The 26,733-nt window shown below is 33.8% G+C and overlaps 1 protein-coding gene across 1 annotated transcript in view; it reads left to right on the top strand.

Moving 5' to 3' along the window:
- LOC126858719 (pikachurin) overlaps nt 1-26,733 on the top strand; it is an 81,167-nt gene that overhangs the window by 51,674 nt on the left and 2,760 nt on the right. The window contains exons 6-12 of the mRNA XM_050609198.1: nt 3,278-3,479; nt 5,657-5,801; nt 9,760-9,946; nt 13,808-13,947; nt 21,989-22,212; nt 24,999-25,248; nt 25,654-25,952. Coding sequence (XP_050465155.1) covers nt 3,278-3,479; nt 5,657-5,801; nt 9,760-9,946; nt 13,808-13,947; nt 21,989-22,212; nt 24,999-25,248; nt 25,654-25,952 — 1,447 coding nt within the window. The remainder of the gene's footprint in view (nt 1-3,277; nt 3,480-5,656; nt 5,802-9,759; nt 9,947-13,807; nt 13,948-21,988; nt 22,213-24,998; nt 25,249-25,653; nt 25,953-26,733) is intronic.

Raw genomic sequence — 26,733 nt, 5'->3', positions numbered from 1 at the left:
ATTAAAAGTGCAGAATAAAAATTATTAAGGGTAATTTAAAAAGAAAATAACAAATCATATCATAGATTTATAATTCATATAATCCACATGATGCTCGAATATATGTTTTGGAACTGCATTAACAATCGTTAACAATCATAATCTCCATCCTCTAGTCTCCCTTTCATCTTCCTATATTTCCTCTCCCTTTCTCCAACAAAGGTTTTCAATGCAAATGAAAAACCACGTAATAGTTCTGACTTTAATAAAAATTGCACACTGCGAGAGATTTGTGGTATATTAGCGTGTACTGACAGAGGGAACAATATATGTATGTACGCTTGTTGATATTTTTAACAGCGAAGAAAGGACCTTCATTAGCATTCGCGGGACAGCGTATCGAGAGGGTCGACATTCGGTTACGTCCACTTTGCGGGGCTCAGATGGAAACTACACCGCGGGAGTCTTTTGATCCGCTTAATTTGCATAAAGGCACGCCTCTCGAATGCCGAAACGATCAATCAAGTCGCCGCGGGAAACGAATTACGATCGCGGCATCTCTCTTTTCGAACCTGCCCGTCGTTGCTCCCGATCGCTTTCCCCGTTCGTTCGAATTTATACGCTTCGCTGAACCGCAGGCAGCGGGAAACATTGTTTCTCTCGTGTTCCGAAAGTTCGTATTCCGTTTAAGTCGAGCGCGATGCGAACATCAGAGACGGTAACTTTGAGATGTTCGATTTTAATCGATAAAACTCCTTGACTTTTGCATCCCGTGGCGATAAAGTAACTTATTTATTTGCCATGCATCTTAAGCGCTTCTCAATCTATATAGACTGCAAAAATAAACAAGCTGCAAGATGGGAGAAGTAGAACAAAATTCACTGCTAATGTGAAACAATGTATTTCTTCTTTTCTGTATCACATTGTAATTTATTTCAGTGCATTGAATAAATTTATCTTCTCTTTAATATTGATATTGATATTGTATTATTAACAATTACCCATTTTTTTGTTAAATAATTTTTTATCTATTATATTTACTTATTATTTGTGTGACGGCCACGGAGTAACAATATTGATTTCTTTCACTTTCTTCATCTAGGTTTCATTTTTAATACGTTAAAAATAAAATGGCAAAAAAGTACGTATTTATACGTGTGATTCTATAGTTACGATACAGTGAATTCTAGGTATATTGAATACTGTAAGTTTGTAATCGAAAAGCGAATAATATTGAAATATAATGTACTTGTTCTACTAGTAGGAAGAAATATATGGGGTCCGGCTATAATTTACTTATTCTACTATGAGAGTTGAATTTATCGGTTCGCTTGCGATGTACTTGTTCTACTGCAAGGAATATATAGTCTTGCAACTCGATTATTCAACTGCGATATATAGCAATTTATGGAATATTAATATTTCTTATAATGGTGTGTTGAAGACTTTGCTATATTTTATAGTGAACACATGAATTATATTAAATTCTCTAATTATAATTATATTTCATTCAATCACTATCCATTAGCACTTAGCTCAGCTGTTCATATATGTGTGTGTATAAAATTAAATAGTTGAAAATTATTGTATTTAAGTTAATTTGATTTATAAATATAATTTATATATTTATAATTTTATTTATAATCAAATATAATTAATTACATTAGAGTTATTTATATTTATGTTATAATTAATTAAAAGTTAAATGAGATTTTAAATCTATTGCGATTAATAATAATTGGGAAACTTTCTAACATACTGTTATTAAAATTCAAAAAGGAAAATAAGGAGAAAAAAATGATATAATCTGGTTAGATGTATAATAATAATTAATGAAAAGATCTGATAACATATGCATTTTTTGATATGATTATATAATAATGTTCGAAATGTTTGGCGCAATACGATATTATTTTTATATAATCATGTTCTAGATCTGTTTTCATATATTCAGTTCTGGCCAAAAATGATTATATAAGATAAAATCATATCGGATTTTCGGCCAAATTTCGGATTTAGTTATATTTAGCCAAATCATATATCCTGCCAAAGATTTCTTGCGTTTAATTATTATAAATATAATTTTATTTAATTAAATAGGTTCATTCTTTCTCGAGTAGTTGTACATAAATTATAAAATGCTACAATTTCGTATGATAACAAATAGGCGAGGCAAGATAAATCGATGTGTGCTGGGTCAAAATCGATTTTACGGCGTAATAAACCAATCGATCGGAGCTATTTCCTCGCTCCGATGCAACATGTCAGTGTCCGATAAATTTCCCATGTCTTTTCGATATCACCAATTTGTAATTGCGTGTACGATCCGCCGGTTGAGCGGCGCTTTGTTACACGATAGTGTCGAGGATTCCTGGCGCTATCAAGAACTGGAATTCCATTTCCAAGCCCCACGAGTGCAACTTTTTCTATTCTTCTGGTCCAGCCTGATTTATCGTCACCTTTACGTTCACGTGTTCCACGTGCTCGGGAGGGTCGGCTTCCTACGGGTACACCCTGCGGTACACTCACGTGATTGATACGAGGTTGTAGATCGTGGTAGTGAAGGGACATTCCGTATAAGCCTCGCGTGCGACCGGAATTCTCGATTTTCCGCTCTTTTCCCTTCGCAGCCGATGTATATCCACCGGAAGTGGCCGACGGTACCGGCATGCTAACCATTCACACGTCTCTCAACTACAAATTGCACGTATCTCTCGAGATTAATTCGTGATACGTTTTAAAAAATGTATATATTAAAGTGGCGCTTTTCTAATAGTGCCACGAAGAAGGATATCTTTGGCAAACTTTAATATGTTGATCCACCATAAATGTATTGAAAATTCTCAAACTTGTTATTACTTTATATAGTCTATATAGATGTATAATAATTAATACGTTTTTTTTTTGTATTACATTCATGTATATTTTAGTAGAATTTTTATGAAAAATAATTTTAATAAAAATAAAAATATCTAATGAAAATCGAGTTACATAAAAATACATTTTGATAAAAGGCGAATTAAAATGGTATTATTTCTACTTGCATATTTTCATAAAAATATAGCAAAATCTACGAATGACATGTATTTTTTTCAGCACATATCAATTTTTTTATTTATAATTATTATAAAAGCTGATTCAAATTTGATTGATTCACAAATTTTTACTTATCTCTGCAAATTACTCGATACGATACTGTAAATATATCGTTGCTAATTTAAGCCGAAAATAAATTAACAAAGTTCAAACGAATTCCGTTGAGTCAGTAAAAAGACTCTTAGGTAATGTTGCGTTTCAGAGGCTGAAGTGAGATCGCCGCGTTTCACTGGATCGGGCTGGCTGGCTTTTCCCGCCTTAAGAGCCGCTTACAAACACGTGCAATTGGAGCTGGAATTTCGGCCCGAAGCGTGGGATGGGGTACTTCTATTGGCGGGAGAACGAGACGATCTTCAAGGCGATTTTATGGCTTTGATACTTCATCACGGCTTTATCGAGTTCAGGTACTTGCATTGTTTACTTCCATTATTAGAATTACTAATTACCGATGATGAGTTCGCTTTATATATTATCGAACTAGATTTCAATCTAGATTCGAGTGACTGAGTCGATATTAAAATTATATTAAAATTATATTAATTTATATTAAAATTATATTAAAATTATATAAAAATTATATTAAAATTATATTAAAATGTTTATTTGAACAAGTGGATGCAAAAAAAAAAGAATATTTGATTAAGAAGATTATAAAGAAATGTGCATTGATGAAATTAATATGTATCATAAAAGAGATAAATAACAAACTCTCTAAAAGGATTGAATTGATAAATAAGGCGAGAGTAAGATCAGAGTATTAATTAAAAAATATTAAGTGAGGAGAGCGTCGTAAATATCGGCGAGGTGCAATGAGGATTTTACGAGCGCAAACTCCTTAAATGTCTCGAGAACGAGGTTCATCGATTTTTTTTTTATCCCGTGTTAAGAAGCAAGCAGGGTATTGAATATAAAGTTACACGAGAGACATTTTATAGAACACTTCGGCGTCATAATTTCGGAGACTTCGCCGTGAGTTTGACGTGGCCATTAATTAAGCATTCCATGCCGGGACTAATTTTTCGTTTACAGCTTAATAAGCCGTAACTTAATAGAGACCGCGTAGGTACGATTTATGAACGCTGTGCAAAAACTGAGAAAGTTTATCCCTTGCAATATACTCTGATCCTGCCCCGTACCTCCTTTTTTACGGCGTTTTGCACCACCCCGTGAGCGGAAAAACTTTTTCGCCGTGAAAACGACACCATAGGATTTATTTTATAACGCACTACGTAAAGTTTCGCGCGTAAAAATACGTGTTGTAAAGTGTTACACCGTCATTTGATGTTTGTAATGTTGCGCGTCGGTATTATGATATGTACAATAATGCATTGAAAAATTAAATATCTTTAAAACTCTCTTCAATCGTCGTGCTATTTTTTATAACATGAATTATCGCATAGAGAGCCTTGAGAGATTGCAATATAAAAAAAAATCAATTTATATCTTTTACGTTGAGAAAAAATACCAAAAAGTCAAAGGATGAAATTCATATTTTATTACAAAAAAATACATTTTACTAAACAAGTTTTAAAGACGATCCACGCGACGACTAAAGAGCTGAAAAAACATATCTCTGTTGCAATTTTGTTATAAAGGATACTAACAATAAGAATTATTAAAAATTCCAAAAAATCTTTTTCTTTAATACCAAAAATTATGCTTAATTTTTATACAAATATAAGTTTTTTGGATAAATTTTGATAAATAATTCCACAAAAATGACAAGTAAGTAGTAAAAAATGAAAAATATGCGCTGAGGATGGATTTTCATGATTCTATGGAAATGTAGATCAGGATAATGGAAATTCGAACCATAGATCGAATATGAAATTCATAGACACATTTATCAAACGCGTCGCATAATTTATTCATTAATACCAGCTGATAGTCGTTCATTATTTCCCAGATTTCGTTTCCACAATTCATTAATCCAACACTAAATGATTAGCCATGTGGATTTGTTGTTCTATTAACTGAACGAAGAGCATTACTGTGCGCTTACATATCAGCGGATTACTTTCGCGATGATCGCGAATGGATTATTGGATGTCGGCAATGATTTCCATATTGATTGCATTGTGATATCAGTAATGCTTTAACGATTCTAGTTTAAAGCATTACAAACATAGTAAATGCCAGACATATTTTTACTCATCATTAATGTATGAAGATGTACCAAAAAGAGAGAGAGAAAAAAAGAGAACATTTTTATGTAGCAAATTTATTAAAGCAAATAAAATTGATTTTTTTGTTTTCTATACACAAATTGTGTTCATATAAAAATAGAAAAAAAAAAAAAAAAAACAGGAAACATCGCAGCAGATCAAATATCTATTTTCAACATATTTGAAATAAATTTTTTCTTTCACAATCACTCGTCCGCAAAAATACGAAAATTTGTAACTTAATTGCACAAATTCTTCTTCTTTTTGTCGTTTTTTATTGCGATTAAACTCCACCGTCTTCGGCAATGTATCAAAAGAACATTGTTATGAATTCCACTTCGACAATGCCTGATATTTCGCGACGTGCCTGACATTCCCAATCGATTAATATCGTCCTTGTATTTTCTACGGCTAAGGTTCGACTGCGGCAGCGGTGTGGGTACCGTCAGGAGTACGGAAACGGTGAAGCTGAATGAGTGGAACACTCTGAGTGTCTACAGACATCGATGGGACGCCTGGATCCAACTGAATCAGGAGAAGAGGGTGGAGGGACGATCGAAGGTGAGGGCACTTCATTTTATTTCCATCAAGGCCAGATGCTGGATATTATTTGCCCGTGTATACCTATATATATATATAGATATATATGGCGTGTACATATATATTATATACCGCAAATTTAATGAGGCGTGCGATATTCCGCAGCGAAGCGGAACGTATATTATCGAGATTACCAGTGAGTTTATTCGAATTCTCGAGATTTTCACGGCAACACTCGCGCATCTCCCTCGGGACTTTCCAATCGCGTTTTATGTAACGCAATGAGAAATCGAACTCAATTGATCGCGATAATTCGGGGAGGTAAATAATGTAGTTTGTAGCGATAAATAAATATTTTATTTTTCTAAGTGAAGCTTGATTAAAATGTCCTTTTTGTAAAGGTGATATTTAATTAGAAGGAAAATATGTGCACGATGAATTAGATGATTATAAAAGTGGACGAAGCTGTAATGCGTAAAAACTGCGGATTAAAAAAAAAAATGCAAATGCAGACAGCATCGTATGCAAACAACGGTCATTATTTTGATTCGAATGACATTAATGCTTACGAGCAACTGTAGTAAAATAAAATTGTTTCCATTCGACGCAAGAAATTCACTTCCGAAAAGTTTAATAGCGCTGAGAATGGAACCAGCATTAAACGCTGTTGTATCTCGGAAACTTTCCGGAAACTTTAATGAGAGAATGTAGTCCGGGAATTGAAGAAACGTTCTTACATCGCGAAACTTCTTTTCGAAGTATTCCATATAGGTTGTGCAAAATTTTTGACCCTCTTTTCTTTTCTATTTTGCGCGCGGAGTCGAAACTTCGGGTCGCGGGTTATATCGATATGTGCTAAAACGCATTATACAATGTTACCGCAACAAAACTTTGACTTTCTTGAAAATTCTCATTTTGCTGTAGAAGCTACAAAATTCTCCGCAAGAGAAGTTCTCCATATTTTCGTTGCCCTAGATATCACAAGAGATAAGATACGAACAGCGTACTTTGAAAAGAATCCGCAATTTTCACTTGTTTTTAGAACATTCATATAATTTTAATATCAATTTAAAAAATAATTTTTGTGAGATAGTAGTAGTTTTAAGTAGATTTTAACAATTAAAAGTAACAAATAAAATTTAGAGTTTAGCTATAAACTCGTATATAAAAACTCATATATAAAAAAATGAGGAAGTTGTAATAAATTATGACATTTAAGAAAAAAACGACAAATCGATGAAAGGATTTATTATTAAAAGTGCATTAATAGTGAAATCTGTCGTGCAAAAATAATCATGAGAAAATAGAATATCTGGTAAAATATGTGGAAAACGTGATAGTAGTGACGTAAGAAGCTAAAAGAGTACGAACGGTGAGATATATCGAGACAGATGGCGGAGGTTAAAAGCGGAGAACCACACCCTAGAACGAGACCGCACCTTCTTCGATCAATCTAATCAAAAAAAAGTGCCATTGCCCGTAAAACTTGTCTGAATAAGGTACTTCCGACCACGTAATCGATTTCGCTCTTTCCCATATTAATCCGACCCAATCGATTGACCTCGTGCTCATTCGAACTTCATCAAGATAGCGTGATTTAAAATTCGCATAGCAAAAGGATAACTTTAACAGTTGCAAAAATATTTTTTTCTTTATTTCTGCATCTAAAATATATTAAAGATCGCGATATATAAATCAACAGAGGCGCAAGATTATTTTAAAGTTTTTAAATTTAAAAATATATTATATGTATATAAATTTTTTTTTGCATTTGCACAATAGTTTAACGATATCATACAATATAATTTAATTAATTTTTAATCAATATTTTTTTTATAAAATTTTTTAAGATTTATTAAGATTTTTTATAATATCGTTATATTTATGTCAGAATCAATTTAATCGTTGTGTCGATTAATACTCAATCATTTCACCAATTGTTTATACACAATTAATAATTTAATTAATAAATTTAATTAATTTACTTAATAATTTTTCAATATATTTAGATCATTTATTCTCCGGCTATAAATCTCTACATTTTAAAAATCGAGTTTAATTAAGAGTCGGCGGTTTAATTTAGAATGCATCAGTGTACCACAAGATAATGCAACTCCTTTCTGATGCAAACGCCGTATAATGTTCTTTGACGTGTGAAACGAGATTGCTGTAGTCGTTTTACAATCAAATTCGTGAATCTTATTGTTAACTAGCTCGCTCCTTGTTTTAATCGTATTCGCGGCACTTGTATTATGCGCATATTTTGCTCTTTTTTCTTAATTTGGTTTGCATCGCTTCCTCGCGACACTACGACGCTCGTTTGCCTTGTTATTTTGCAAATGAGATGCAGCGCCAGAAGGATCAGAAGCGAAACTTACAGGACCTTTTTACACACTGATGATAATGGATAGTCTTTCGGAAATACTTATAAAGAACTAAATCACTAATTTACAAAGTTCCTTGATTAACTAATAATATACCTCTCTTTTTTAATATTATACTTATAAATAATATATCTTTAGGTGAGAATGGGTATCGTAGAGTGAGTCGGGAAACGTAGTATGACCGAAAGAAAGTGCTCCAAATTTTTTTTGGAAAAACTATAAATATTAATTTTCCAAATCTCGAAGCTAATTTTCTTTTAAAAGCCAAGTGCCATACGAAAACAATTTTCGATTAATTTTGTTGGATATTTATTTTTAATAAATTGGAAAATTATATAAAATTCTTCTATTATATCGTAACGTAAATATAAATATATAAATACAATAAAAGAAATATATAATCGAGCTAATTTTAAGCTCAGAAATCAACAGCGAGGATACTGAATATCAAGAGAGCAAGTCGATAAATGCCTCATCTACTTTTTCCGCCGATCTTCTTTCTTCAACGAGTCTCACGGGCGTTCAGGATAGCGGTATGATAACGAGGAATTATCGGCTAGTTCTCAACCCATCTGTTTTTCCCCGGTTAGGTTTAATTACCTTTAAAATCGGGCAGCATCGTCGGCAAATGGCTTCACGTTTCAAGCCCACTTTATCCTAGAGTGCCATTAAGCACTTGGTGTCGTAACGACAGCGTCGTAATTAGAGAAGCCTGATCCCTGACCTTTCCACTATTTTCTGTTCTCTTCTAACTCTTTCTCTCTGTTTCTTTATCTCTCTCTCTCCCTCTCCTTGCCACATTCTCTTTACTTTGAAAAAGAAAGCAAAAAACTAAAGTGAAACTGGTTAGCAATGCCTTCGTGACCGCGCGCGATCTTCTTGTTCAATTTGAGGAATTTCTACGAAAGGAAACCTACGATCGCTCGCGCACTCGAATACAAGATGCATCGATAAAACGACGTTAAGTGTATTGGCTGACAATGGACATAGTTTGTCGTTCAATACGAGATGGGGAATGTGAAAAATGCGCGAGGCGAAAATAGCACAGATTTTAAAAGACATGGAGGAATTTTCTATTTTACGTCGACTTTATCATGCTCCTTCCGCAATAACTGCATTGCATTGTAGCCGCCGGCTTTAAATTTTCATTTATTCGCTTCGCGACTAGCTTGATTCACAGCACAGTTATTTGATTAGAGGCTTCTCAACAAATTCGCAGAGATGTTTTTATTTTAAGATACTCTATTATTATATCAGAGTTAATGCAATAGAGCATAAATTAAATTTTTTTTTTTTTAAATAAAGTCTTGTATAAAAGATAACAAAATTCTACTCGTACTCTATTCGACTCTTATTTTTTTCTCTAGAATTATCGTCTCCTTTCCGCGCGTACTGTATTTTGTAGAAATATTTTTCTCACGTAATATATATGTATATCGCTGACTTAGGAGATATACAAAAAAAAATGACCAATATTGGGCTTATATGCCGAGTGTATTTCATGCATTAATCAGGTGGCCGCAATTGCGCTGTCAGTCCAGCATATTACGCTACAGCATACGTGTAACTAGAGAATTCTGGCTTCTCAATTTCAGGGCTTGTTCTCGAGAATTACGTTCCGCGAGCCGCTCTTCGTCGGCGGACCTGGAAACACGACCGGTTTGGAGCGACTTCCGGTTAGGACCGGATTTAAGGGCTGCATCCGGCATTTGGAGGCGAACGAGCACCACTATCGCTTCCCATTGGCCCCGCAGGGCGATGCCGCGAACGGATTCGACGTTGGTAAGTATAGTATCACAGGGGCAGCATCCGGTTTCGGCGTATCAGGGTTTCCTAGATAGATTGTATAATTTTGGTTTTCTAGCTATGTACGATTTAGATATATAAAATCGCACATGTATTTTATTCTCATAAAATCAATGATGCTAGAAACTCTTAATTATTCTAACGATTGTACAATCGAGATGTTTAATTTTCACGTAGATAATTAGAGTTTTTTTTTTTTTAATTTAAAGTATATTGCAACGTTTCGTATAAGATGACATTTCAATTAATTACAATTATATCTCTCGGCAAGTTAAATGTCGAGACAGGCGCTCGGGACTTCGAACTACTTGAGGAATTCCCTTCTCACCTTCAGAAAAAAAAAAAAAGAAAGAAAGCGAAGAATATATTCGGAGTTAAATCGAGCGAGCGTCGGAGGATTTGCCGACTAAATTCATGTGACACCTGTTGTCCGTTTGCCGATATAACTGTTAATTCGGTCACCCGGTAGCGTCTGGCCGAATATGCCGTAGCTGTAAGGCGGTTAATTAGAGTTTATGGTCATTAAGTGTTTTAAATATTTTAACGCCTGGCTCTACGTCAACTTTACAGCTGTCGCGCGACGGAACGTAAATAATAACAATAATTCTCTTAGGTATATACGAGCGAGTCGCTTTATTATTTTGATATTTGCACGATAATAAACGACGTATCAGTTTCTGTATTAAATGTCGTTTATATTTTTCTATTTCACGGCAAGTGATTTCTTATGAGAGAAAATCAACAGTTGTGTAAAAATTATACGTGTTTGCTCAAATAAATGTTTATGACAGAAATATAACGTAATGGAGAGAGTTTTTCATTTGAATAGAAATGTTTTTACGTTCAATAAAGAAGAAGCAATCAATTTATATAATGGTACAATAACGTGCTTATATCAGTATTGAAAAAAAAATTTTTTTATTTAATTTTTTTTATCATTTTATTAACTCTCGAATAGACATATTCAAACAATTGTTCTAAAGTTAAAATGATGTTTGCCTCCTTTTAACGACGCTTTTTTTTATTCGTAACAAAAATAAGTTTTGTAAAAGGATTGTATTTCTTTATAGCCGCGCGCGTCTATGTAGTTTCAAATTTTTTTTTAATTTACGGCCTGCCGAACTTTTCTTGTTGGAGAAAAAAAGTTGAAATTGTGCAATATTTGAAAGCTCCGTTTAATTACATCGGCAAGCGGGATAGCGATCGAAGGACGATTTCGTTGGGCAGAGGGAAATCACTACGTCATCGGGCAAGGCTATGATTATCGCGAGTAATTATCGTTATCGCTACCGGAGTGTCGGTAATTAATTGTCAACATTTGGGGGGAAGTCGTTTAGGTCCGGCAATATGCAGCAGCTGCTTCGCGTATGTCGCATTAATTACCTCTGAGTAATGGACATCTGCCTGGTATTTATATGACAATGTAATCAGCTAAATATTGTCTCCATTTTGCAACATTGAGAGAGAGCCATTGTTCCTAATATATGGAAAATAATTTAGATCTTTTGTAATCAGTCATACTCGAACCAATCGTTCGACAGATATTAATGAACAATAAAAACATAAATGTAACAATAAATTTATATAATAATAAGTTAACATAAATGATTGTGAAGCAAATGCAAAATATTTACAGGCAAAAGCATCTGTTAAAAAAAAAAAATAAAATAAAATAAAAACATCACATTTTGCATAAATAATTTTATTCTATTTAATTTTTTATTACGAATATATATTTGTGCTTTTTTACACATTTTTCTCTTTCTTAAATATCTATTTATCAAAAGTATATATTGTCGATGCAAGATTTTTTTATATACATATTTTTTAGAATTGAGTTTAGAGAAAATCTATCTTTTCGTATAATAAACAAGTCTAAACGAATATAATGCGTTAGAACTGATTGAAGTATGTCCTCGAGCGTAGTTAGTTATATTTCGGTTAATCGATTATATTACACATATAAACACACACACACACACACACACACACACACACACACAGAGGACAGACAGAGAGCACGCTCTTTATCAGCTTGCAATTAATCATCAAACATTGATCGATATTTAACAAAGCACCATTGTGCAACATATTAATTACCAAGAGTGGAACTGTTTTTATTTATATTTCATATGTTAACGTGTAGCTGCGGTAATTGATATACAGATATTTAATTTACGCATACAAGATTTACATACATTTGTAATTAATTCTTGTTTTTATAATTATTTTATATTTTAAAACATATAACGATGCCAGAAACGCTGTGGAAAAAGAAATTGAAGAATAATTTCAATTAAATAAAGGACTCGAAGAAAAAATAAAAAATTTAATATCTTTTTTTTATTGAGTTTAGTATATCATACATTTATAGAATTTTCAAAATTAATTAAATATTATGTCTGAAAAGTAATGTTGTAAATTTAAAAATAAAAATGAAAATCTTTTAATACTAATAATTTAATTATAAATTTTAAAATTGCTTGAAAATTAAATTTGATTAATCGTAAAAAAAATTATTTTAAATTTAATAATTTAAGTATTAAGTATTTAATAAATATTTAAAATTATAATCATAGACAATTATAATCATAGAATATAAAACATTAAATTGTAAAATTAAAGAAATATAAAAATATTTTCTTTATAAAGTTTTTTATTATAAATATAAATTCTAAATGATAGACGGACCAATGTCGTACTTGGCGAAAAGAATTGATATTTGTATGTAAAATGACGCAGGATCTCATTAATATGTGAAACATCAATTAGCGGAATAAATTATTCCTTTAGCTATTATTTCACTCCATTATTTTCAGTCTGCGACTATCGATCTGTTACAATGGCGTGGCATGAGACAGACGAGACGGGTCGAATCGAAAGTTTCGCGTTACTTTTCCATTCGGTCTACGTTTACCGTACAGACAGACTCATGAAAAGATAACGTCCGTTAGATTGGAAAACTTCAAATTCCGGAAGTTCGACCTTTCGAGCGCCGCGCTCGAATAATCGACAGAAAGTAAAAATCGTCCGAATCATTCATTGTCGCGAAATCGATAGCGATTCGATTTTCAGATCTTTATCTTTGTAATAACAATCTCATTTCATTCTCGATACGCATTTAATATAGTAAATTGCAACTTGGTCGTTGATGCAAAAATTATAAATTATACTTGGATAATTTTTGATTATTATTTGCGAGAGGTGTTCATTAAAGGATTGAAGAATTAGCTTCAGTTACTATAAATTTCTTAGTTTTTTTTTTTTTATTTTGTAGAGAAATGTTATTGTTACGTATACAGTATGTATAAAATTTAAATAACTTTGAGGCCGTAAAAGTTAAAATAACTCGTTTTGAGATACGGGTTTTCGGTGGAAATATCTCTCGGCGGTAGTGACACATACACGAAAAACGTACAATGTTAAATATATAAATCTCGCAGCGAAGAGAAGAATGCGGCATATTTCCGACAGGCTGTCCTCATCGCAAAAATTCAACGTCGAAAAGCTAGGTATATCGCGATCGTTGAGCGAAAAAAAATCCTCTCGTCAATGCTGCCGCACGCTAAATGATACCGTCGAAAATACAATGAGGCGGAAGAGAAATTGATACTTCTACGCTCCGATAAATCGGACAGGACGACCTGTCGAAGCGCGCGCGAGCAATTTTATTGGTTTTATCTCGCGCACAAGTCGAAATCTGCCGTGTCGAGTCGAGTCGGATTCTTTTTCCCTCTCTTTCAATTTCTGCGATCCGATTCTCGCGTGTATAAACTCTCGATTTCATGTCTCGCCACTAGAACTTTTATTAAATCGCCTGATTTATTGTCGTTTCAGAGGAGTGCACGGCCGACAGGTGCAGCAAGGTGCCGTGTTCCCACGGTGGAAAATGCCTGACGACCGGAGGCGACACCGCTGTCTGCCTCTGCCCGCTCGGCTACACGGGTGATCTCTGCGAAACCCGAGTGGACCTGCAGGTAATCGAATCAATTCCGAAGGAATTATAAGCGCACCAACATATCACCGAGTTTATACGAGAGAATGCGGGATTACGTGTACCCTTGTTGAGGTTTCACGTAACGCAATATTATCTTCTTCGCGCTGCGCTGTAATTTAACGATAGTCAATAAAATTGAAAAGTTAGAAAATTATTTGTCGAGAATAGCGGAAAAGATTTGATACGTTTATTGTGGGAATACGATTAAATTCTTTAATCCGTTTTAAAATTGTCACAGATGGATATTCAACACACATATATTGCGTTCATTTTTCTACATTTCTTAATGACACATGTCAAATTTAAGTTGCACGAATTTCATTCAAAGCTATCATAGCATTGCACATATTTATATCGTTAAATATAATCAAAAAATAAGCCAGCTTTTGTTACAATGTTTTGTTACAGTTTTTAATCGACGAAAGACTAAAATTTCATGTTATTAACTCATTTTATTAACACATTTTATATTTTCAATTAGAGTTAACACATACATTTCTTAGATCCTTGCAAATTGAAGAAAATAACTCTGTTATGATATAATAATAAGAAAATTATAGAAATTGAGAACAGGAAAAATAATCTTTGACAGATAGAGATAAATACAACATTTTAAATATTATTATAAATATTCTTTGAAATTTTTTTTCGAAAAATCGACAAGAAAATGATATTATTCCGCGAATGTAAACATTCGTTTTACATTGCGCTATCATATTACGATGTTTGATTCATATTTACATACAGAACGTATTTGCAATTTAACAATTCGTTAATTCACACGATTTTATTTAGAAGAGTAGCAGTTATCGAACGTATACACGTCCGTATACACGGTCCAAAAATTGAATTTGAAAACAAAACTTATTTAATTATGTAATTGGAATTGCTTTCGGAATAAAAAATTAATTTTTTTGTGAATTTTTCATATTTACTCTTTTGATTATATAATTAAAACTACGAATTTAAAAGCGATAGTTAAAACTAAAATTTTAAAGCTATTTCATCTGAAAACATCAAGAATTTATGATAAAATAACGCTACACATAATTTATGGATCACCTTTCTAACGATAGTTAATATTGCATCCACACTTGCGGATGCGCAGACACCAAACATGTTAACATCGTATCAGACACAACATTGTTATATTATACCATCATGTTTAAGAACTTTGGCTGATTGTATACACTGCTTACATTATCCGATTAATATCGACACCATATTGAATAAGCTTGACTTAATCAGCTGTTCTAGATTGGAAGTTATGGATGCGCGTCAGTTATGGGCGAAAGAAGAATCTTTCACGACTCTTTCATCTCTTATCGCATCTTTCATCTTTTAGCCGATCTCTTATGAGATTAGAATGTTTCTATAAAAATCGGAAAATCATCTTTTTCTACCATCGGGATTACATTACTATTTTATTCAAAGATTACCTCGCATTATTTTCGTTTAAAATATCATTGCTCGATTAATGTTAATAAGCGTTCTCTGAATATGCATTATTTTGATATCGTCGGATTGTCGCCAAAAGCGACATGAAAATCGATCGCTTCGTAAATGACAGATTTACAGTAATAAGCGGGCGGCTATTAGTAATTAACATCCGTGTCGCTAATGAGACGGCTTAAACGAATAGAAAGTTCAATTCTATCTAATATGCACTTATATATGTATACACACACACACACACACACACACACACACACACACACACACACATATATACATATGTATAATATATGCTTCAGATCGACCATCGGGCATTAAAATTTATATCGGGCGACCTAATGGAGCAAACGCGGTTGCATTCGCCGGAAGTCACCGTACGCGGTTTGACCCGCGCGAGCCAACCTGTGCACAGTTAGTCGCGGATTATGCACGGGTTATATACGATATCGATTATGGCAATGGCGGAAGGCAGAGTGGTGTATTCGGTCCGATGCGAAATGATGAAATTGGTATCGGCATTTGACCGATATTACTTCCGGCAAAACGACATCGGGAATGCCGAGCTATATATGCATATATACATATAAAGATTCATTCCCGCAGCAGTGACATATCAGCACATTTGCCTTCGGTGTCAGTGACAATTATAAGATCAACTGACAAAGGCCGACTGAATCGTTTTCAACGCAAAGCAAAAGAGAGTCGAAAATTATTTTGACACTTGTGTGTAATCAGTCGGTATTCTTTGAATTCAGAAAATATTACATATCAGCTTTGTAAGAATATAATCGCAGATTATGATTCTTCTTACAAAGCAACAGTGTCTTGAATAAAAAAAATTAATGGAAGCAAAGAATTTAGATCACATTTAAAGGCTTCAAAAGAAATTGCGAATCAGAATTAATGTTTAGCTCGTGGCGCAATAAATTTGAAGCAGCGTATTAGAGGTAAAGAAGCAACTTTGCATGGCGTTTCGCGTGAAAGAGTCTTTATAGCAGGATAATATCGCCATCCTTCGGATGGATCTCCGCATTTCCGATCTCGAAATCAGAACATAAACTAGCTCGAGAAACGGCCATAAAGGGCTCGAGTTAACGAGTATCACTTCAAACTCGAAACTCGTTCTCGAACTTTGGTCTCGCCCGACTGTTCCCGAGTTTAATTCCATTAACGTACAAGCGGAAGAGATATAGCCGCAATAACCAAATGTCGCCGGAATATCCTCGTAATTTACGACGACCACTTTTGCAGCGACCACCGGAAGACGTTGCCGGATGTCGGAATAAAACGCTAATGTCAAAGTAAAACTAAACGACTCGAACGACGCGGCGTGCTCTCATCATAAGCGTGAATCACATTTTATTATCTCATTTGCACGAGACGGGGAACATAATGCTTCATCCGGCGAAGAGCAAAATAAATATCCGACAAATTTCCTTGCCGGAATGTACAAGATAAAGCTAAGCTGTTACTTTGCTATTAAGTTCTATAAATTGAGATAAATGTTGAAAAGCACGGAGTGTTAGTTAGGATGTTAGTTAGAATTTTTTAGCATTTATCCATTTTGACCAAATATATATGTGATAACAAAAAATCTAGCGTAATGATGGCAACACACAAAAAAGTTTCCGCTATGCATTATTTTATTTAAACTTTTGTATATATTATATAAATCGGTATATGGAAAAAAAAATTAAAATTGCGATTTGATATACATATATTTTTTTTCTAGAAACATAAAAAATTATATATATATATATAAGCTTTTTTCTCTATATTTATTTATGCCATTTGGACAAAGTTTCTCATGCTAAAGTGAGAAAGAGAGCCTGAGGCTTTTCTGGAAATTACACGCCAAATTACATGCATTGGATTAGTACGCCGACATAAAATGTCGCGCATAAATCAAAAGAGAAAAAGACGAATACGTAACATAAAAAAGAATTTGAAATTATTGTGAAATATTAAACCGTTGATTTTTCGAAATTTTTCTAACGTAAATATTTATACTAATTATTTATATGTCAAAAGTTCTTCACGCATATTTTTAATTTAATTTTTGATTTAATTTTTTGTATTAAATTTATTTTATTAATGACAAAATAAAAATTATATATGTATAATTACATCATTAAGCATGTTCGGCTCGTTATTACTTAAATTTAAATAATTAAAATATTCATTATATTATTCATAGATAAATAATATCTGACTCTTTCTAACAAAAAATAAAAGCAGCCATATCATAAATTTATTTTTTCTCTTTCACACAAATATTTATAATAAATTAATTATTTTAAAAGACTAAATTGAAATACATAATATTATAACATTATGTATTTCAATATTTTAATATAATATTATAATTAAAATTTGAAAATACGCTGAGCGGAAAAATGTTTTTCGCAACAAAAAGCAACATGATTAATAGAGCCAACGAAGCGCTTCTTTTAAAGATCAAACGATCGTGATAAAACAATATTTAATAAATTCAATAGTATTTATAATAACAGATGTCGGGGATGACATGTGTATTCGATAATGCAACGCGACATTTTGAAGTGCGAAACTGCCTCATAAAAAATTCGTGAACCTATCAACGATCTTTGCGCGCTGTGAACATGAGGATGACATAAGCCGGACGAGAGGTACGATGTCGTAAGCAGTGAGAAAGGGTGTTCCCCAAGGGATCTTACGAGTCTCTTTCGCATAATACAAGTTTACTCCTCTACCGACACTCCCCTGGGAGCTTCTTATCACCGGGACGTAGCTTTTACGTAGCGGGAAAAGGAGAGGAGGCCAACAAGAGCGCGCATAGGCAACGTGATGGCTGAAAATTTCTTATAGGGGAGCATCTTATCCTGTGCGCGAGCACGGTCAACTTAACGGCGCTGTCAGGATGTGCCTTCCATTTCGTTGTAATTAATTTATGCCGTCTTCGCGCCGGACTTTGAAGGCATCGTTCGCGCTTTCGTGTCTTTGATTTTTCGAATTTCGTACTGCCTCCGAAGAACGAATCAGCGAAAAGTAGACCAAAGGTCCTTTGAGCACCTGAGCGAAGAAATTGAATAAGTTTCGAGCAAAGTGAAACGGCAAATGGAAAATGATATTTATGTAATGTGATTTGTGCATAATATATATTCGTGGCTGTCAAAAATTATGGTTCCTAAATAGAACTATTGAAGCAGAAATAGCTTTTGATCTGTAAAGAGATTAAATTATACTGAATTTAAATGAATTAGAGTTTATGAAAAAGCGAATTAATAATTAAATTTTTTTTAAATTAATTTCTCTCTCAAATCTTATTTTTTTTTTTAAATACCGTATCCACGTTTACTTTAAAAAATCCAATTTTCTTCTTGTGAGAAAAAGAACAGACTTAACTTTTTAATCGCGAATGAGAGCTTTTATTTATCCCGAAAGGTAATCTTTGAAACATTCGCGTTTGAAAGTTTCTCGTACGTGAATCGTAACTATGTAGAACGTATTTATAATTAAGTAAATGCCGTAGGGCGGGGTCATGTTAAATTTTTTCTATCTGCTCTGTTCAAGTTCGATATTTAATTATGTGCTTTTGTTTCAGTTCGCAATATTTAAAATCACGGGAAAAAATAATCCATTTTGCTTTCCGCTCCTTTACCCTTTATTTAGTACACTCTATCTTAGTGCAAATTTGCGTTCACTTCTTTCCAAATAAACGCTTTATATAATAGGTACAAGAATCAACACGCACTACTAATTGCAACATGAAAATGCGAAGCTCTTACGCGCAATACATCGCCCGTCTCGCGCTTGATGATATATTTGTAGATAAAATACACGTCGTCGTATACGTTGATGTTTTCCACTTGAGCCTCGGGAGGGTACAATAATTCGACGAGGGATCCTGCGCTTACGTTTTACGCTTTATCTTGAGAGGCAACTGACGTACAAACAATTACCAGGCAGTCTCATTAAGGCAGGAGCAGCCTTCCTTCGACCTCTTACTGCTCTTAAGGCACTTGAATGCAGCAGTATCAAGGATTATCCAAGACAGTGACATACAGCGTATTTGCATTTCGATTTACGAAAGGCACAAAATCCCGCGCCGGTCGTAAATTAAATAACAGCTGTTCTCCGAGAGTTTCTCTACTTTATGCTTGACGACGAAGAGAGTTATTACAGTTCCCGCAAGAGACATGCGCGTGTGAGAATCAAACGTCTGTACGCATCTATAATAATAAGAAATATATGATTGCATTAAAATTATGATTATAAAAACGACTATCTCCGAGCAATATTTATAAAAACAATTTCATATATTGTAGAAGAAAAAAGACGCGGTAAAATATTTTTAAAATAAAAAAATCTTTTTTTTTTTCACAATGAAAGTGTATCATTATTATAATTAAAAATATAGAGGTGTTCCATCAAAAATGGCCATTCCCTTTTATCTTTTTAAACTAAAAGAAATAAATACAAATATATAAAAATTAAATAGTACAAATTTAATAATACAAACTGAATTCTGTTGTGAGTATAATGGTTGCTTCCAAAAAATATTTGTGTTAAAGGGAGAAGTATTCATAATTTTTATATAATAATGTAGATACTCCTATATAATAAAAGTTGTAACGCTGTTTGAAACGAATACAAACAACAATATATAATATTTAAATATTTAACATGTTATATGAGAGTTGTCGACTTGAAATATCACGAGCGAAATCTACCTTCTCACTTTTTGCCCTGCAAATGCTCAACTTCTGATTCGAATAATAGAGATTGACATATGTCACGTTGTCATTTGATCATAATACTCAATCAGAAGTTGGCCATATCGCAGGGCCAAAAGTGAAAAAGTAAACGTTGCCCGCGATATTTCAAGTTGATAAAACTTATATGATATATAATAAAATATTTACATTATATCATACATTGTTATATTTGATTTAAATAGCGCTACATTTTTTTTCATATCAATATATTCACATTATTATAAAAAAATATGCATTCCTCTTCATTCGTTAACACAGACAGCTTATTTTGGAAGTAACCATTATGCTCACAATAGAATTTGTTTGAATCATTTAATTTGATATATATCTGTTACAGTTTATCTCTTTTAAAAGATAAAAGGAGATGGCCACTTTTAGTGGAATACTCTGTATGTAAAATAATTATTCTTTTGAAACATATATGTCAAGTTAATAAATTAACATGTCGATGAAACACTAAATTAGTTAATGAAAAAATAATTTATTGTATCTGTAATATATACAATTTATTAAAATTGATTATATATATTTGTTTCTCATCGGAAAAATCTCTATTTCTCGTTTATCTGAATAAATATCTTCTCTCAATATACAATTCATAATTAAAACGAAATTACTAAGTTTCTAGAATCTTCACTCCTCTTTTCACTTTCTATGATCCATATTTAGTTCTCTCTGTCGTGAAAATCTGTATTGTTAGAATATAATAATTCCTTCTTGGAATATCGTACTTACGAATACGATAAACGTTAAGATCTCGTGTTCTCTGCAAAGCAGCTAAATTATTATGGCAATTTCCTTCTTGAACTTACATTATTATTCTCTGTACACGCGAGTTAGCGTGATATTAAGGTTTTGAGACCAGAAGATTATTACAAGAAATCTCTATTAATATACGTAAAACTCTCTATTAATATACGTAAAATTAATTAACAAAGAAACTTTTTATAATTTTCTATTTCATGTTAAATTAAATGTATTTTTATCAACAAAATCGATCACACAACTTTTATTTGTAAAAGATAAATTTTTTATTTTATGTAAATACATATAACCGTGTCATACTTTTCTTTGTGAATAATTCGAAATCAATTCTTTTTGAACAAAAATATCGTAAGGATTAATTATTTTAAAGTTATAAATTATTATAAATAAAGAGTTTTCTCCAAAACTATGCTTCAAAAGCGTAAGCAATTAGCAAAATATATTTTAATTTAATTTCAAACAAATTTTACTTTAATAACTACGAAACGAATAAAAGATGTTAATATTGAATATGGATAAAATAATAATAAAAAAAAAATAATAATAAAAACTCGCAACAAATCTCTTTTCATATCAATTTAAAAAAATCGAGTATTAAATCCATTTTAGACAATCTATAATTAAACAATCAACAAAATTCAATTCGAGATGGAATTCTCTTTATAATTTTAATGTATATGAATATTCTCTTTAATATGTATTTTGTACATATATGTGTTTTATATTTGTTCAAGTGTTTTATGACACGTAAAATTATAAATAGATCTAATTTTAACGCATTTTAACGATTCCAAATTTTATCGCAAATTATAAATGATTTAAAGTGGGCTTATTATTCAAGGATGAAATTTATCTCGCTAAATGTGAAATGAATAAATTGCAGTCTTTTATGCTACATGATTAAGGGTTAAAAGAGACACGACAAAATGCAACATGTTTGTCGGTCAATGGCGAATTAAAAGCAGACGGGAAAAACGAGAATGCATTTGCCTGGTAACGACATTTCCATGCAATCTCAGACCGCATGGTATTTTATTCCCGCAGGTTCCATCCTTCAACGGATCCTCTTACCTACGTTATCCAGGATTGGCGGATACGTCGCTGTCGTGGCTGGAATTGTCCGTCACGTTAAAACCGACAGCCCCGGACGGTGTGATACTCTACAACGGCCATCACAGCGATGCCACCGGTGACTTTATTGCGCTCTATCTCTCCTCGGGCCACGTGCAGTTCACTTTCGACCTCGGAACAGGACCTGCCACTCTGAGGTAAGCCGACGGTCCTCAAACAAGTTTCCCCGAGCGAGATTTCCGCCGAGCGCGACGAACATCAGCTAGCTCGGGATGACAATCCGCTGGAGATGTTCGTTTCGCGATAGACGTTGTTACTGGCGTCGCGCAGCCACGTCGACGGGGCGCTAATTGCATCGTTTGTGTACGCATCGTCAGACGATTAAACCGACATACGCATGTCGATATCGTATGCGAAACACTCAAGCTTTTTTTTATTGCCATTGTCTCGCGAAGTGAACGGAATGTTGATGCAATCGCTAATGCTGATTGTTCGAATTGATTTAATTCATTGCACTGATCAACGATAAACGAGATTACTGTTAAAAGCAAAATTGGTCAAAAACTCTGCAAATGCTCTTTTAAATAAATAACAAAAATGTTTAATAAATATTTATGATAAATTATATTTTTTTTTTTATATCGATTATCTCGCTATTATATTTTTTGTGTCGATGGCATATTTTATCATTTAATTATTTACATCAATTAAGATTATTATATATTTCAATATCAATATTGCTAAAAGTTTTAATGTAAAAAAATATTTTTTTTATAATTCTCCATAGCAAAACGTGAAACTTTTTACGCTACTCTTTTACGAAAAGCGGACTGTTAACGAACGCTAATTGAATTGATTTGATTTAATTTGTTGTAATGATTAACAATGAATAAAGTTATTATTGAATAAAATTGATCGAATCCGACCAGTACTCTTTTGTATAATTAGTGCAAATATTAAACAAATGTTTCTCTAATAATTGCACAACCAGATGTGATAAAATTTTTCTAGTATTAATTTTAATTTAAGTTCGAAAATACTGTGGAAGAAACTGTCATATTTCCAAAATTTAAAAAAAATCTTAATCTTTGAGAAAAAAAATAAATAAATGGCGTACATAAACGATATATATTTATTGTGCACTTTAACGCAGTAATTATCAGATATTTTAATAACGGCTAATCCGAATAGGAATATTTATATGCTATTTATATATTCACCGCTATACACACACACATACATATATTATATAAACAATAAATCTCGTACGTACAATATCGCTGTTCCAGCAAATAAAAAGCAACCGCAACGAAACTTCGTCATATAAAAAAACGCGTATTATTACGCGCGCTATTAAGCAGGGATGTTTAATCTCGCGTCTGAAAAAGAAAACAGTTAACAAGCGAGCCTCCAAGTTCCAAACGCGCTATATCTTTTATCGTAATAACGCCGAGCGAAAAGTCCAATATGAAAAATTACAAATTCCCTCTCGCTTCTACATTAATTAGCAATTTACTTTTCGCCTATATCTCGCGGACCCTCCCCCACACCTCTTTACCCATCTCTGTCTCGCGATTCAATATTAATTATGCGAGAATTTCTTCTATCGCTTTCGGGACCGCTTGCGGGAGAAGGCGCGCCAGATGCCACTCCTCGTTTCTCAGAGAGAGAGAATTCAAATTGTCTATGGACTTTTCTCGCAAAATTCAAATTGAATGATCTGATTCCGCGGAAAGTTTCTGCCGTACGTGCGCGAATTTTCGTTGCTTCGAAAAGGAAAATTCCTGGCCGGCTTGGCTAGCTCGGTCTCCCGGGCGTTATTGCGAAAATCAAATCGATGGAGCGTTCGTCAATATCGAGTTAACATCGATTATAATTGTAAACGGTGGCGAAGAGGACGGACGAACTGCTCGCGTTAATTGCTTCGCGCAGACGCGGAAAGGCGGCCGTTTCAATTTCCCGAAGCGCGAAATCTCGTTTCACTTTTTTTGGCGCTAACGTGTTTTCACGGGGGAGCTTCATTTCGGACGAAAGTACAGTTGCTCCGGGCGAAAACGTTTTTCAACGTTAGATTTTCAGCGCGGGAGAGAGATACGGATGTCAAAATATACGATATACGTATCTCGCAAAATCGAAAAGTCACGGGAAAGTAATCTCTCGTGAGAAGAAAAAAGAAATAAATGTACTGAAAAAATTTCATCTCGTGCAAATGAGGAGACTTCATTTTCAAAAAAATTGAATTGTTCGAAAAATCTGAGAAGAGTAATATCATCTCCCTTTTTCAACCTCGAATATATTCTTGAAAAACCTTACGTCATACCTCGTTAAGCTAGAGGAGAAGCCATATCATCTCTCGTATTATACTTCATTTTTTTGTTCAGAATTTTTTCAACGTACCAAAAAGATAAAGATTAAAATAGTGTGTTTATCTTAGAAAGAGAAAGTGATAAAAAAATCTATATGAATAAAAAATAACATATATATAATCTTAATTTTAAATAAAGTAATTGAACTACTTTTTTCTTTAATAATAGGCATAGCTTTTTGTCGAAAAAAAATATAAACATTCAGATATAAATTTGAAAAATAACTCTCTCTCTCTTTCTCTCTCTTTCTTCCTCTTTTTTTCTTGGAGGAGTTATTCAAAAAATATTTTCATTTTATATAATTTTGAAATATTTAAAAAACAAAAAATAATATTTTTACGCTTTATTTCAACGCCACTTTACGGCTGCACACAATCCTCAGCTCTTTCCTAAAATAAATCAGAGTGACCTAAAAAAACAGACCAACGCCAACAGGAGACTGCACTTTATCATGGCGCATAATGTACGACTCATGTATGCGGATTTATATGCATTAATTAGGAAACTTTTCTTCCTCTACGTAACAAAATTTTCAAGGGATTTCGCAAAATAGCCGCCGGCCCTTCAAAAGTTAATGACGTTGCATTCTGAATGTGCTATCTGCATTATCGTTTCAGGAGCGAGAATCCGGTTCGTCTCGGCGAATGGGTCGAAGTTCGAGTCTCTAGGACAGGTCGTTTGGCATCCCTGGAAGTTGAGGAAGACCCAGCCCAGGAAATCCTGGCGCCCGGAGCGTTCACGCAATTATCCTTACCGCTGAATCTCTATTTAGGCGGCGCGCCGTCGTCCGACATGTACTCGCCGAAGATGAAAACTACGGCCAGCTTCGTCGGCTGCATTCAGACGATCGTGCTGAATAATCGTGAGGTAAGAACACTCGGGATTATACAGGCTGCTCCGAAGTTACGCGGTAGATAATGCCACCGTAGGAACGTCTTAGAGTTTGAGCTCAGCTGGCCTGGTAGATAACGTCGGGGCTCTCACATCAATTACCTAAATTTGAATCTCTAATCATTGTTTTTGTTTCAGTAAAAGAAAAGTAGATTGAAGGAAAACCTAAGATGTGACTTATACGAGAGATTAAATAAATAAAATACTAACAGCGCGATAAAGTCGACTTGTAAAATTAGATCAAGTTTTAAAGCCAATGAAAAGCCTTCTGCTTTCGCCTTTCATAAATAAAATATTTTTTCTTACTCTTCAAATGTGATTATTGCAATTAATTTTATTATTCATCATTTTTTTATCGCTTTTACATAATTCCTGTCGTAGATGGGCATTCTAGCAGAGGCGCTTGGTGGGGTGAACGTGGGTAATTGCGGGCACGCGTGCGAGGCGAGACCCTGCGGCGATGCGGAGTGCCGGCCTCTCCGTGAGCGATTCACCTGTCGGTGTCGTCCGGGTGTACCGCACCCATGTCCGGCGCCAGACGATTATACGCGGCTGGTGCCATCGCCAGCCAGAGCCAGCAGCAGCAACGCCGTGACGTCCGTGAGATACGAGAGGGCTGTGCCCAGCTTCACCGGCAGCGAGAGCTATCTGCATTACAACGACGCCGACACGATGAAAAGGTGTCAACAATATAATGAGAATAACGAGTGACACGAACGCAATTTTCGCGTATAAATAAATACGGTAGCAATTACAATATCAAGAACTTTAATCAAATCCCGATCATTTCTATTTCTCTCGTAGAATTGATAGATAGTTTTTTTTTTTCCCCTTTCGAATTTTTGTACCTGAAAAATCGTTTTCCAATTTGGTAGCAAATTGACTATTACGCGTAAAAGTATTCTCATAGAGCGCGGAACACTGTATATACGTACTCGTGTCACCTGGCTCGTTTCCCACTGTCATCGGTGATGCATTTTTGCAATTTAAAAGTTCGTCGACTCATCCGTTAAATATTCCATATTAATGTACGCACGCGCGAAATATAATCGACAGCGAGCAAAAGTTCGGCAAATGCCAAAAGCAGCGCGTCAAAGTGGCGTTTAAAAAAACGAGCGAAGCGATAAACAGCGTTACACGTTGCGCTACACACAATCGCTCCTTGACTCACTTTAGCCACGTCACGTTTAGTTTATCGAGCGTCGCGTTGCGCTATGACAAGCAATCTGAGGGGAAATAAATTGTATTTCAGATAAACCTTCAACGATTGACTAATTATTTCCATTACAAGCAAATAGCCAATTTTCAGGTTTGTTTCAACAACTAACGCGTGCTTTATATTTACAGATAGACTTGTATTTTACAGACAGATTGTCATTAAAACGCGCTGCTTATACAGGGTGTTCCAGAATTAACCCATCACCTAATTCGACAAATTCTTGAGATTATTTTAAGATGATT

The sequence above is a fragment of the Cataglyphis hispanica genome, chromosome 2, assembly GCF_021464435.1.
Source record: "Cataglyphis hispanica isolate Lineage 1 chromosome 2, ULB_Chis1_1.0, whole genome shotgun sequence".
Lineage (NCBI taxonomy): Eukaryota > Metazoa > Arthropoda > Insecta > Hymenoptera > Formicidae > Cataglyphis > Cataglyphis hispanica.
Note: the sequence above shows the minus strand (reverse complement) of the source record. Positions and strands in the feature narration are given on the sequence as shown.